Source organism: Haliotis rubra, unplaced genomic scaffold, assembly GCF_003918875.1.
Source record: "Haliotis rubra isolate DU_JTF1 unplaced genomic scaffold, ASM391887v1 Scf355, whole genome shotgun sequence".
Classification (NCBI taxonomy): domain Eukaryota; kingdom Metazoa; phylum Mollusca; class Gastropoda; order Lepetellida; family Haliotidae; genus Haliotis; species Haliotis rubra.
Window position 1 is genome coordinate 486,597 of NW_025767030.1, and position 16,789 is coordinate 503,385.

General features: G+C 43.8%; 1 protein-coding gene across 2 annotated transcripts in view; it reads left to right on the forward strand.

The window, feature by feature from the left end:
- Positions 1–2,097: 2,097 nt before the first annotated feature.
- LOC124285223 overlaps positions 2,098–16,789 on the forward strand; it is a 36,131-nt gene continuing 21,439 nt past the window's right edge. For both annotated transcript variants that reach the window (XM_046721422.1, XM_046721423.1), the window contains exons 1-5: positions 2,098–2,196; positions 8,255–8,339; positions 10,015–10,133; positions 13,781–13,929; positions 16,274–16,417. In XM_046721422.1, coding sequence (XP_046577378.1) covers positions 2,149–2,196; positions 8,255–8,339; positions 10,015–10,133; positions 13,781–13,929; positions 16,274–16,417 — 545 coding nt within the window. In that variant the 5' untranslated portion in view covers positions 2,098–2,148. The remainder of the gene's footprint in view (positions 2,197–8,254; positions 8,340–10,014; positions 10,134–13,780; positions 13,930–16,273; positions 16,418–16,789) is intronic.

A 16,789-nucleotide genomic window follows, 5' to 3' on the forward strand; every position in this document is an offset into this window, starting at 1 on the left:
AATTTAGATTTTAAATTTTTGTATGCACAGTTTCTTTATGTGCCTAGTATTCATAAGTATTTTTTACACGTCAATTGTAACTAAGTTTTCAGCAATTCATCTCTTAACTTACTGGTGTGTTTTATAAACAATGACAGATTTCTAATATTTTGTTCATTGCAAGAACATAATAGTGATTTAAAAGCTACATCGGGGTTTTTTGACAGATAATACTCTGGTATATTTTTGTCTAATGTCAGCATACGATTTACAGATAAAAGTGAAGTGAATTTCGTTTTCTACTGCTTCTTTGCATAATGGACAGATTCTTTGATTCCTCTCAATGGACATTTTTCTTCCTTCATTTACCATTAAATTGAGCAAACCTAGTCTGAATATTATACACTTATACCTTAAATCGTTGCATGTAAGTACAGATAAATATTTTTCTGGTTGTAGTAAAGTTTTGAATGTCCTATAACAATCATAGCGTGTGCTATTATTCAAACTTCATTGCCATTCCTGGTGAAACATATTAATAGCTCGACTGCGAAAATCATTAATATTAACATCAATATGACCAACAGTTTGGTTTAACCAGACATACCCATAACCGTGAGAAAATAATAAATATCTTATGCTCTTAATCTGTAAATAATGACAAAAAAAACCACATCAAAATTGCCTAATGCAAAAAAAAAAAACTTTTGAAAAACGGCGTTTTTAAGAATATGTTGTACAAGCGTGTACGGATGTGTATCATTAAAACTTTAACATGTAAAGTGTTGTAAATGTAATGCCGAATATTTAGTTGAATGGGGCTTTTGAATTTGAAAATCCAACTCAGGTTCTATAGGGCCAAACATTAACAAGCTCATGCTAGATTAGCCGATGATATGGGTATATGAATGACAGGTAATCATCCCATGTTGGATGTGTGATAACCTATTTCAAACACTGGCATAGTTGGACATTGTAGAACATGTGTGTCAGTCGACGTGAAGCAATGGGAAATTACTCGATAACAATAGGCGTACTATGTATGGAATCCATGACACCGCAGCATGTCCGAACACTGTGTGGTGTACAAACACACGGCCTACATTTAGAATTCAGCACATCACAATGCCACAGTGCAATGTTTTCCAGTGATACCTTCAAAGGTGATTTCCCCATATGCCTGTCTCGCATGTAATCAGGTATTAGCGAACTAGTCTTTGCAGCTACAGTACAACAAGAAATTACTGAGATTGCATTATTTCCATTGGCATGGAGAATGTTGTTAAGATTGGAGGACGCGGAGAAGGTGGTATCTATGCCAGCTTGTTGTTTTAGGAGGCGGCTGATTGGATGTGACGGTTTGCCAATGTAGGGGATGGATATCTTGATGGGGGCTGAATCTGGTTTGGGTCTTTTGGTAGGAGGTGACAGGGTTGCAGCGATGGTTCTGTTGACTATTTGGGATGGAAAGTGGTTACGTTCTACGAAGACTTTCTTGAGGTGTTCGATTTCATCTTGTAGTTTAGTTGAGCAGATGTTCTTGGCCCTTCTGGTTAGTGTGGAGATGATGCCGGTCTTATGTTTAAATCATCCATACTGAGGATCACTGAAACTGTCGTCTGCTAGCAAGTAAACAAAGGGGTATAACTCTTCACAAACTACTGAAAAAGGATTAACGGAGTTGTCTCTCTTGAATGAACCCAAGCACTTGATAGCTGGTCAAGGTTGTTTATACTAGAAATCCAATTAAACATATTCCTAAAATTCTCAATAATTTCTGGTCATACTATATATGAAGCAGTAGCTATTTGGCTCCATACATGGACATCCTGCGTGAAACTATTTTTTGGGCTAACCTGGATCCAAATTCCATCTAAATCCCCCATCAACTTATATATCTGGATATATCCTTGTATTGCTGGTATAATCAGCACACCCGACAACCAACATCCAAACCCACGCCACACACACCACGCACCAGGCACCACGCACCACGCACCACGCACCACGCACCACACCACACACCACCCTATACCCGATATGAAATGAAATCATAATTGCTCGGACAAGATTTACACCGCAAAAATTGTGTGTTGTTTAGCAGTGAGACACGACTCTATCGAAAACCTTTAAGCAACAGCTGAATATACGTTCTTACCTCTTTTCAGGATGAACACTGTCAAGGCACTGCTACTCTTTCTAACCTTCACGTGGCAGGTATGTACACCTGTGCTAATACCTTACTGACCTTGACGTGGTAGGTACATACACCTGTGCTATTACCTTACTAACCTTGACGTGGTAGGTACGTACACCTGTGCTATTACCCTACTAACCTTGACGTGGTAGGTACGTACATCTGTGCTATTACCCTACTAACCTTGACGTGGTAGACGTGGTAGGTACGTACACCTCTGTGCTATTACCCTACTAACCTTGACGTGGTAGGTACGTACATCCGTGCTATTACCCTACTAACCTTGACGTGGTAGGTACATACACCCGTGCTATTACCCTACTAACCTTGACGTGGTAGGTACGTACATCTGTGCTATTACCCTACTAACCTTGACGTGGTAGGTACGTACATCTGTGCTATTACCCTACTAACCTTGACGTGGTACCTTACTACCTTACTAACCTTGACGTGGTAGGTACATACATCTGTGCTATTACCCTACTAACCTTGACGTGGTAGGTACGTACACCTGTGCTATTACCCTACTAACCTTGACGTGGTAGGTACGTACATCTGTGCTATTACCCTACTAACCTTTGACGTGGTAGGTACGCACATCTGTGCTATTACCCTACTAACCTTGACGTGGTAGGTACGCACATCTGTGCTATTACCCTACTAACCTTGACGTGGTAGGTACATACACCTGTGCTATTACCCTACTAACCTTGACGTGGTAGGTACGCACATCTGTGCTATTACCCTACTAACCTTGACGTGGTAGGTACGTACATCTGTGCTATTACCTTACTAACCTTGACGTGGTAGGTACGTACACCTGTGCTATTACCCTACTAACCTTGACGTGGTAGGTACATACACCCGTGCTATTACCCTACTAACCTTGACGTGGTAGGTACATCCGTGCTATTACCCTACATCTGTGCTATTACCCCCTACTAACCTTGACGTGGTAGGTACGCACATCTGTGCTATTACCTACTAACCTTGACGTGGTAGGTACGTACATCTGTGCTATTACCTTACTAACCTTGACGTGGTAGGTACGTACATCTGTGCTATTACCCTACTAACCTTGACGTGGTAGGTACGTACATCTGTGCTATTACCCTACTAACCTTGACGTGGTAGGTACGTGCACACCTGTGCTATTACCCTACTAACCTTGACGTGGTAGGTACGTACATCTGTGCTATTACCTTACTAACCTTGACGTGGTAGGTACGTACATCTGTGCTATTACCCTACTAACCTTGACGTGGTAGGTACGTACATCTGTGCTATTACCCTACTAACCTTGACGTGGTAGGTACGTACACCTGTGCTATTACCCTACTAACCTTGACGTGGTAGGTACGTACACCTGTGCTATTACCCTACTAACCTTGACGTGGTAGGTACGTACACCCGTGCTATTACCCTACTAACCTTGACGTGGTAGGTACATACACCCGTGCTATTACCCTACTAACCTTGACGTGGTAGGTACGTACATCTGTGCTATTACCCTACTAACCTTGACGTGGTAGGTACGTACATCTGTGCTATTACCCTACTAACCTTGACGTGGTAGGTACATACATCTGTGCTATTACCTTACTAACCTTGACGTGGTAGGTACGCACATCTGTGCTATTACCTTACTAACCTTGACGTGGTAGGTACGTACATCTGTGCTATTACCCTACTAACCTTGACGTGGTAGGTACGTACATCTGTGCTATTACCTTACTAACCTTGACGTGGTAGGTACGTACATACTGTGCTATTACCCTACTAACCTTGACGTGGTAGGTACGTGCTATTACCACCCGTGCTATTACCCTACTAACCTTGACGTGGTAGGTACGTACACCCGTGCTATTACCCTACTAACCTTGACGTGGTAGGTACATACACCCGTGCTATTACCCTACTAACCTTGACGTGGTAGGTACGTACATCCGTGCTATTACCCTACTAACCTTGACGTGGTAGGTACGTACATCCGTGCTATTACCCTACTAACCTTGACGTGGTAGGTACGTACATCTGTGCTATTACCCTACTAACCTTGACGTGGTAGGTACGTACATCATGTGCTATTACCCTACTAACCTTGACGTGGTAGGTACGTACATCTGTGCTATTACCCTACTAACCTTGACGTGGTAGGTACGCACATCCGTGCTATTACCCTACTAACCTTGACGTGGTAGGTACGTACACCTGTGCTATTACCCTACTAACCTTGACGTGGTAGGTACGTACATCTGTGCTATTACCTTACTAACCTTGACGTGGTAGGTACGTACATCTGTGCTATTACCTTACTAACCTTGACGTGGTAGGTACGCACATCTGTGCTATTACCCTACTAACCTTGACGTGGTAGGTACGTACACCTGTGCTATTACCCTACTAACCTTGACGTGGTAGGTACGTACATCTGTGCTATTACCCTACTAACCTTGACGTGGTAGGTACGTACATCTGTGCTATTACCTTACTAACCTTGACGTGGTAGGTACGCACATCTGTGCTATTACCCTACTAACCTTGACGTGGTAGGTACGCACATCTGTGCTATTACCCTACTAACCTTGACGTGGTAGGTACGCACATCTGTGCTATTACCCTACTAACCTTGACGTGGTAGGTACGTACATCTGTGCTATTACCTTACTAACCTTGACGTGGTAGGTACGCACATCTGTGCTATTACCCTACTAACCTTGACGTGGTAGGTACATACACCTGTGCTATTACCTTACTAACCTTGACGTGGTAGGTACGTACATCTGTGCTATTACCCTACTAACCTTGACGTGGTAGGTACATACACCCGTGCTATTACCCTACTAACCTTGACGTGGTAGGTACGTACACCCGTGCTATTACCCTACTAACCTTGACGTGGTAGGTACGTACATCTGTGCTATTACCTTACTAACCTTGACGTGGTAGGTACGCACACCTGTGCTATTACCTTACTAACCTTGACGTGGTAGGTACGTACACCTCTGTGCTATTACCCTACTAACCTTGACGTGGTAGGTACGTACACCTGTGCTATTACCCTACTAACCTTGACGTGGTAGGTATGTGCTACACTAACCTGTGCTATTACCCTACTAACCTTGACGTGGTAGGTACGCACATCGTGCTATTACCCTACTAACCTTGACGTGGTAGGTACATACACCCGTGCTATTACCCTACTAACCTTGACGTGGTAGGTACGCACATCTGTGCTATTACCCTACTAACCTTGACGTGGTAGGTACATACACCCGTGCTATTACCCTACTAACCTTGACGTGGTAGGTACGTACATCTGTGCTATTACCCTACTAACCTTGACGTGGTAGGTACGCACATCTGTGCTATTACCCTACTAACCTTGACGTGGTAGGTACATACACCCTGTGCTATTACCCTACTAACCTTGACGTGGTAGGTACGTACATCTGCTATTACCCTATTAACCTTGACGTGGTACTAACCTTGCTATATGGTGGTAGGTACGCACATCTGTGCTATTACCTACTAACCTTGACGTGGTAGGTACGCACATCTGTGCTATTACCTTACTAACCTTGACGTGGTAGGTACGCACATCTGTGCTATTACCCTACTAACCTTGACGTGGTAGGTACGCACATCTGTGCTATTACCCTACTAACCTTGACGTGGTAGGTACGTACATCTGTGCTATTACCTTACTAACCTTGACGTGGTAGGTACGCACATCTGTGCTATTACCCTACTAACCTTGACGTGGTAGGTACGTACACCTGTGCTATTACCTTACTAACCTTGACGTGGTAGGTACGTACATCTGTGCTATTACCCTACTAACCTTGACGTGGTAGGTACATACACCCGTGCTATTACCCTACTAACCTTGACGTGGTAGGTACATACGTCTGTGCTATTACCCTACTAACCTTGACGTGGTAGGTACATACACCTGTGCTATTACCCTACTAACCTTGACGTGGTAGGTACGTACACCTGTGCTATTACCCTACTAACCTTGACGTGGTAGGTACGTACACATGTGCTATTACCCTACTAACCTTGACGTGGTAGGTACGTACACCCGTGCTATTACCCTACTAACCTTGACGTGGTAGGTACGTACACCCGTGCTATTACCCTACTAACCTTGACGTGGTAGGTACGTACAACCTTGACGTGCTATTACCCTACTAACCTTGACGTGGACGGTACGTACACACATGTGCTATTACCCTACTAACCTTGACGTGGTAGGTATGTACACATGTGCTATTACCCTACTAACCTTGACGTGGTAGGTACGCACACCTGTGCTATTACCCTACTAACCTTGACGTGGTAGGTACATACACCCGTGCTATTACCCTACTAACCTTGACGTGGTAGGTACGTACATCTGTGCTATTACCCTTGACGTGGTAGGTACTAACCTTGACGTGGTAGGTACGCACATCTGTGCTATTACCCTACTAACCTTGACGTGGTAGGTACATACACCCGTGCTATTACCCTACTAACCTTGACGTGGTAGGTACGTACATCTGTGCTATTACCCTACTAACCTTGACGTGGTAGGTACGTACATCTGTGCTATTACCTTACTAACCTTGACGTGGTAGGTACGCACATCTGTGCTATTACCTTACTAACCTTGACGTGGTAGGTACGCACATCTGTGCTATTACCCTACTAACCTTGACGTGGTAGGTACGTACATCTGTGCTATTACCCTACTAACCTTGACGTGGTAGGTACGTACATCTGTGCTATTACCTTACTAACCTTGACGTGGTAGGTACGCACATCTGTGCTATTACCCTACTAACCTTGACGTGGTAGGTACATACACCTGTGCTATTACCCTACTAACCTTGACGTGGTAGGTACATACACCCGTGCTATTACCCTACTAACCTTGACGTGGTAGGTATGTACACATGTGCTATTACCCTACTAACCTTGACGTGGTAGGTACATACACCTGTGCTATTACCTTACTAACCTTGACGTGGTAGGTACGTACACCTGTGCTATTACCTTACTAACCTTGACGTGGTAGGTATGTACACATGTGCTATTACCCTACTAACCTTGACGTGGTAGGTATGTACACATGTGCTATTACCCTACTAACCTTGACGTGGTAGGTATGTACACATGTGCTATTACCCTACTAACCTTGACGTGGTAGGTACGTACACCTGTGCTATTACCTTACTAACCTTGACGTGGTAGGTATGTACACATGTGCTATTACCCTACTAACCTTGACGTGGTAGGTATGTACACATGTGCTATTACCCTACTAACCTTGACGTGGTAGGTACGTACACCTGTGCTATTACCTTACTAACCTTGACGTGGTAGGTATGTACACATGTGCTATTACCCTACTAACCTTGACGTGGTAGGTATGTACACATGTGCTATTTATTACCTTACTGACCATGACGTGGTAGGTACGTACACCTGTGCGTTACCACGGCACGGGAACCAAATATAGGCTTAACTATACAGGTGTATAGAGAACATACAGATGTTCCCCTGAATGGCAGGTGCAATTTGAAAAATTATTCTTGAAAGTCAACAAGAATACCAGTAAGATGTTCTTACTGACTGAAGCATTTAAGGAAGCAGGAAGAAAGTCTGCCTTTTTTCGGGAATGACATTTGACTTTAAACGTCCTTAAAGGAGACGTAATCAATATGTGCAGGTATACACTGGTGTAAATTAGTGTATTGGTAGCATAGCAACCACTGTGAATGATGTTTATATACTACAGGAGACGCACCAATGCTGTAGATTTTGAAAGTGTTGAAAAGGCGACAAAAGAAGTAATTTAGTGCACTTGTCTTGTTGTTGAGACTGAATTCCTTATCACAGAGCGTAACAAAACAAGGTGTTACTCCACAGACATTTCAATTATCTCTGTATAATATAAACAAAGTGTTCACTCCGACTTGTACTCTGTTACTAATGATGCGACATTCCTCGACATGTTTATCCGAATACACAGCGTATCACATGTCAAGTATGATTTGTAAATTATCAGTTGTGATGACGTCATAACAGGAGAAAGCAGCAGCAGCAATACCAACAAAATCGACAGCTTCAACAACACGAACAACAACATCGCCAGCATCACCATACAATGTTGGTACGTGTGAAGATTAAATGTGACTATTAAATGAGGAGTTAGTGTTTGAGCACTACAGGATTATCTTAGCAAAACAAATGTTGTGTTAAGCGTCGAAATAACATATTACAGACATCGCTCCATGAGAATACACATGACCACCATACATGACACACATTACCACCCTACTTGATACATATCACCACCCTACATAACACTCATCACCATCCTACCTGACACACACCACCACACTACATTATACTCATCACCACCCTACCTGACACATCATTACCACATGACACACCACACTGACATGACACACATCACATCACCACACTACCTGACACTCATCACCACCCTACATGATACACATCACCACCCTACCTGAAACTCATCACCAGCCTACATGACACACATCACCACACTACATGACACACATCACCACCCTACCTGACACTCATCACCACCCTGCCTGACACACATCACCATACTACCTGACACACATCACCACCATACATGACACTCATCACCAGCCTACCTGACACTCATCCCCACCCTACCTGACACTCATCCCCTACCTACCTGACACTCATCACCACACTACATGACACACATCACCACCATACATGATACTCATCACCACACTACATGACACTCATCACCACCCTACATGATACTCATCACCACCCTACATGACACACTCATCACACCACCCTCACACACACTACATGACACACATCACCACCCTACATGATACTCATCACCACCCTACATGATACATCATCACCACTACATGATACTCATCACCACATGACACTACATGATACTCATCATCACCACACTACATGATACTCATCACCACCCTACATGATACTCATACATCACCACACTACATGATACTCATCACCACACTACATGATACTCATCACCACCCTACATGATACTCATCACCACACTACATGACACACATCACCACACTACATGACACACATCACCACCCTATGATACACTGATCACCACCCTCATCACCACACTACATGATACTCATCACCACACTACATGATACATCACCACCCTACATCACCACCCTACTACATGACACATCACCACCCACACTACATGTCACCACCTCTACTCACACCACCACCCTACATGATACACATCACCACCTACATGACATCACACATCACCACCATACATGATACTCATCACCACCCTACATGACACACATCACCACCATACATGATACTCATCACCACCCTACATGATACTCATCACCACCCTACATACATGACCACACCACACTACACCACCCCACCACCCTACATGACACACATCACCACACTACATGACACACATCACCACACTACATGACACATCACCACCCTACATGACACACATCACCACCCTACATGACACACACGGTGGGACGGCTCTATGGGTAAAACGTTAGTCTTTGTTCTATTTCTCACCTCAATACTATGCGTTAACTCCAGTCTGGGTTCCCCGAAGTCATATCATTACATAATTGCTTATTCAAAGCTGCGTAAAAGCATTTTCACTCACAAAATCGTGAGATCGTTTTAGAATATTCCACAGTAAGCATGGAAATAAATTTCAGGTAAGGAATACTAGTGAACTAACACGGATGTAAATTAAACAAGTACTTAGAAAACTCCCCCGTTTATTATTTCAGTGTGTACGTCCACTGAAGAGGCCAAACTGACACTGACAGACAACAGTTATAAAGCTGACTTCCCACCTGGATGCCATGCAACGGGGCCGCTTTACACACTTAACACGTCTTGCTTAGGGGTACATACCAAAGGAAGCCATTAAATTGTGGCATTTCAAAGTATAATTCTTAATATATCGGTTTATTAGTAAAAACTAGAGGTATATTGACTGTAAGAGTGTATATTGTCACACACCTTCGTATGGATATAAGTTAATACATTAACTAACGGCCAAAAGAAAACGATCTCGCAAAGAATTACTAGGTACAAATTCTATCATGACTTCAGTAAACACTGGATTGTGATTGGTTAATTAAAGTCATTCAGAGGTATATTATACAGGTCTCTGATTTTCCGTGCGCAATTATACATGGTTTACGGTAATGCACTATTTGTGTCTGCCCACCAACATGGCGGACACCAAACAACCTACCGATGCATCGATAAATTACGGCGAATTTGCTGTCGGAAATTACACATATGTCTTTAAAGATAGATTTAGCGATGACGGGCCCGACTCACTACTTGCGTAAATCACAGCAATAGGTGTTTATACGTACAGAAGTACTTCGAAAGCATGGAAACAAATATTCAGTCGAACAACATCAAAACATCGTCTGCTTTCCGAATAAAAATTCAGCAAGAAAAATATGTTTACGTTGATTCTATGTTATGTAAAAATTTAAACAATAGACTGCTACATAATTTCCGTATTAAATTTATTATCAGCTTTCGTCAACGATATCGCCACTGAGCTTGATCCGGTAACGGAGGATGAATTAACATCGAACATTATTCTGGTGGGGAAATGGTCTACGGTGGAATTTTCAAACGTGAACCAAGCTTTTTAAACTTATTTGATATATGCTTTCCAATTTATCAGTTAATGATTGGTGATTAATGCATTGAAAAAACAAAACGTTATTTGTTATTACTGAATCTGGAGCTTGTTATTGACAGTTTACTACCATCACCCCCGTTTCGGGCGATGCCACTTGAGATTGGAATGCGAGGCCGCTTCACGTATTGACTCGTAACCAAAGAAAGAGTCCCAACTGAAATTGTACATAAAATTGTCATGGTAGAGTGGAGATAAACCTACTGTGTTGGAAAATCAGAGGTATGTAACGAAATTATAATAGCTCTAAATTTCATTTAAAACCGAACGCGCAGCAACACGTTGGTAGCAAACCGTCAATAACTAACAAACTCCAGATTCAGTAATAACAAATAACGTTTGTTTTTTTCAATTAAAATAGCTCTAAATTATTCATTTAGAGCTATTATAATTTCGTTAATATACCTCTGATTTTCCCACACAGTAGGTTTATCTCCTAATTAATACAATGGTACGCAAACAAACAAACAACGCTCCATTCAGTGAGTGATACACGTCTACAACATGCTTGGCAAGCTGTAACTACACGTGTAATCAGGGTATAGAAATGATTGACACAGACTCTGATAGAACAACACCACGGAACAACACCAGGTGGCCCTGGTGTGTGATACAGACGGCATGTGAGACACAGACACTGATAGAACAACACCACAGAACAACACCAGGTGGCCCTGGTGTGATACAGACGGCATGACACAGCATGTGAGACACAGACTCTGATAGAACAACACCACAGAACAACACCAGGTGGCCCTGGTGTGTGATACAGACGGCATGTGAGACACAGACTCTGATAGAACAACACCACAGAACAACACCAGGTGGCCCTGGTGTGTGATACAGACGGCATGTGAGACACAGACTCTGATAGAACAACACCACGGAACAACACGAGCTGGTCCGGGTATGATAAAGATAGGAGCCATACACACCTACATTGCAAGAAGGTTTCGTTGCTCCTCTATAGGTGCAACTAATCTGAGGTATTGACAGACCGGGCAGTATCAGACAGGCCAATAACTGGCACATCCATCGTACATACGTCCAATCAAGACCAGTATGTACCTACTCCGGTATCGTTTCCCCGACACAGACATAATCAACTGATAGAGACTCAGATGTTCCCGGATTGTACGTCGGTCGTTGGCAACGACGTGACGGGCACAGGGTCGTCTTCACTGGTGTTCTGTCTGTTCGGAGCTGATGGAAAGCAGCTACATAACATACTAACGCCAGACCCTGTACCGCACAATTCTACAGAACCTCCACACTGGTAAACAACGTCAGCGTATTGCCGTGACCTGCACGCTGGCCAGACCCTGTACCGCACAATTCTACAGAACCTCCACACGGGTAAACAACGTCAGCGTATTGCCGTGACCTGCACGCTGGCCAGACCCTGTACCGCACAATTCTACAGAACCTCCACACGGGTAAACAACGTCAGCGTATTGCCGTGACCTGCACGCTGGCCGGACCCTGTACCGCACAATTCTACAGAACCTCCACACGGGTAAACAACGTCAGCGTATTGCCGTGACCTGCACGCTGGCCAGACCCTGTACCGCACAATTCTACAGAACCTCCACACAGGTAAACAACGTCAGCGTATTGCCGTGACCTGCACGCTGGCCGGACCCTGTACCGCACAATTCTACAGAACCTCCACACAGGTAAACAACGTCAGCGTATTGCCGTGACCTGCACGCTGGCCGGACCCTGTACCGCACAATTCTACAGAACCTCCACACGGGTAAACAACGTCAGCGTATTGCCGTGACCTGCACGCTGGCCAGACCTGTACCGCACAATTCTACAGAACCTCCACACAGGTAAACAACGTCAGCGTATTGCCGTGACCTGCACGCTGGCCAGACCCTGTACCGCACCAATTCTACAGAACCTCCACACGGGTAAACAACGTCAGCGTATTGCCGTGACCTGCACGCTGGCCAGACCCTGTACCGCACAATTCTACAGAACCTCCACACTGGTAAACAACGTCAGCGTATTGCCGTGACCTGCACGCTGGCCAGACCCTGTACCGCACAATTCTACAGAACCTCCACACTGGTAAACAACGTCAGCGTATTGCCGTGACCTGCACGCTGGCCAGACCCTGTACCGCACAATTCTACAGAACCTCCACACCTCTAGGTAAACAACGTCAGCGTATTGCCGTGACCTGCACGCTGGCCAGACCTTGTACCGCCCAGTTCTACAGAACCTCCACACCTGGCAAACAACGTCAGCGTATTGCCGTGACCAGTACGCTGGCCAGACCTTGTACCGCCCAGTTCTACAGAACCTCCACACAGGCAAACAACGTCAGCCTATTGCCGTGACCTGCATGCTGGCCACTACATCCTCCAGCTAACCAACAAGAACTGATCCAGGACCTCCAAGAAGAATGGCGACATATCACACGTGACATTATCAGAAAACTCCCTATGTGTGTGTCATGTAGCAGATGGTGGTCAAACAATCTATTAATGTGACGCGGTGTTGTGAGTGAGGTTTAAGGTGTGTGTGTGTATCCATTGCCCATTACGCTGATAGCCTGTTTGTGCTATAACCTATACCCATCTAATTTGGGGCAACTGTCAAGCCACTATCGGTTGTTATATGGCAACTTTTGATTCCGTTGATATTTTGATCTTTTTATACTTCATGCATCTATCTTTTGTGTTTTAGATTAGATTATTGTGATAACCATGATCGCGTTTTCTTTTGGTCGTCAGGTTAGTGTTATTTATATTGGCATCAACAGATTTTAACGTCGGTATGAAATATATAGTTAAAATGTTGAATTCAATGTCCACCAGGGAACCATCTTCATATACAAGCAGCCTATTAGCGCAACTAAAGTCATTGGAGGCGACGGCACAATCGCCCTCACCATAACATGTGTAGTCCCAGTAGACGGGGTGACGGCGACACCAGTCATCCAGGTGAAGATGGCGGCTTCAGTGAGGTTAGTATAATGCCATGATGACGATGTCGATAGTTCAGGGATTTAGGTACAAAAGTTATTGTGCCATGGAATAGTTTCTTTCGTGATCTTGTGAATTAATGAGTGTGTTCATTTGGTCGAATACACGAAGTCAAGCAACTGTTGTCCCACCTGCAGAACGTTTGCAAGAAGCATGACATATTCGTAAAAATGTCCAGCAACATTCATTTTAAAAGGTCCGAAAACCAGCTGCTATTATTGACACTCACTGCAGTCTTCAGAATAATTATTGCGGAAGTCAGACAAAAACCTCTAGTCATCGTTCAGGAAGTCTGACATGCCACACCTCGACGAAAATGCCAGATGGAGACCCTAGGTATGCTTCGGTCTGGCTGCTGACTGAAGGTCCAACGTTTCACAGCAAAGCAATTAAGTCATAGACCGCTAACTAGTAATGACCCCACGTCAAATCGATAGACTGGAATGACGCACCTCCGTACAGGTTTCTGCAAGCAAAGATGTGTATTTGATGACAACCGACAAGAGAGAGAGCTTTCTCTACACTAATGAGTTACGTTCTCCTCTTTCTAGAACGGGATCGTGTTGGAGGTAAGGGCGTCATAATCAGTGGCGGGGGCGGGGGAGCGTGCATTTGCGGCGAGGTTTGCTTCAGTTAGGTTGTTGTTTAACGCCGCACTCAGCAATATTCCAGCTATATGGCGGAAAATAATAGAGTCTGGGCCAGACACTCCAGTGATCAACAGCATGAGCATCGATCTACACAATTGGGATACGATGGCTTGTGTAAACCAAGTCAGCGAGCTTGACCACCCGATCCCGTTTGTCCCCTCTTACGACATTCATAGGTTGCTGAAGACCAATTCTAACCCGGATCTTCACGGGTCCAGCAAGGCCGCCAGTGGTTAGTTGAGTGGAAATTGTGACACAGAAACAGTAAACAGAACCAGTGTTAAACCGTTACTGCCGCGAATGAAACTATTACTTCCAAAGAACACAGTTTCAATGTGTAGTAACGACTAACACTCCATAAGAATTGTGCATCTGGCATATAAAGTGAGTCACAACACATCAAAGGGATTTTACAAGCAGGTTTGTATGGGCAGAGTGTGTCCACCTTGTGCATTGATGCAGGTCGGGCACCATTGCTTCATTGAGTCTTGGGGAGATTATTTCATGTCCGAGGAAAAATTTGGCGGAGTTCTTAAACGTTGTTGGAGGATTCGGTTTCATCCTAGGCGTGTTTAATGGGGATCGTACGGGTCATGATAACGCATCAGCATTGTTCTGATTAGGATACTTTTGTACAGCATCCAGAAATTCATTCACAAGATAACCAATGACAACATTCCACGTTACAATGACCTTGGTCTCTGAGTATTCAATCTGTCTGTGATATAGAACATTCGGTCTTTATGGTGTGTATTCTTTTGAAATGACTCAATAATTTGTGCAATGACATGGTGAAGGTTATAAAGTTTCGAGTATGTTTGTATGTTATGAAAAGTAAATATTTGTATTCTTTGTCTTAACTGTCATTCTAAATTAAAGATTCCTTCTTCGTTGTTATCATGTAATTTCATGACAGGGATCTCGTTCCCGAAACAACAACCATTGGATGTCTTGCAAACATGCATGCTACCCGCCTGCACGACAGACTCGAGAACAGATATGGCATTATTGCAGTACAACAGTCTGTATGACTGGCACACATGCTGCAGTAAACCTACTGACTGAGATAGGTGCTACCCTAACCCTATAACTGAGATATATGCAGTCTTTATGACTGGGATGCATTCTACTATATAGTCTGTACGACAGGGGTAATGCTACATTAGTATACAGTATGACTTGGTTACGTGCTACAATACTCTATTTGACTGAGATACATGCTTCAAATATTTGGATGGTTGCTACAATATGTATGACTGGGCTACATGCTACAATAGTCTGTATGGCTGTGAGATATATGCTCCGTTATGTATGACTCGGATACATGCTACAACACTGTGTATGACTGGGGCTACATGCTACAATAGTCTGTATGGCTGTGAGATATATGCTCCGTTATGTATGACTCGGATACATGCTACAACACTGTGTATGACTGGGGCTACATGCTACAATAGTCTGTATGACTGTGAGATATATGCTCCGTTATGTATGACTCGGATACATGCTACAACACTGTGTATGACTGGGGTTCATGGTACAATAGACTGCACGGCTTTGACATAAATGTATGGTACAACAGTCTGCAATACCTGTTTCCGTGACAGTTTGGTTCTTTTCTAATACTTTGCTTATGCGATAAGGATAGTCTTTTCATCACACTTATCATTTTCAGTCCAACGGTGGAGAGTCACCCTTTCACTGCAGTTACAATGACACTGTCAACAACCGACCCAAGCACAAACCCGACTGTTGCATCCCAGGCCACGCTGGGGGAACACTTGTATCTCGTCATATCGAGCCGAAGCAAAGGCATCAGGTAAGTGATATTACAATGGCAATACTAATGACAAGTGAGATCTTTATTCACCTTTGTGATACGAGAACTTGTACAGAAGGTATCATGTCATCGGCTGTTGTTTATGCCCAAATAACACCGGGATTTCATCACCACAGTCTGTAAAATGACTGAAGTCTTTTACCTTTCTCAGACTGGGATATTATCACTACAATCTGTAAATTGAATCTGGCAGAATAATTCTCGTGGCTGTAAGACGATTTCTTTGGTCCAAAACTTCGACTACACTTTCATCTTACTTTGGATACGTCTGTTACCTATGTGATACAACAAAGGAGAAGATCCGTACTGGCTGCTGCGTTACATACTTGCTGTCATCATTGTCACGGCAGG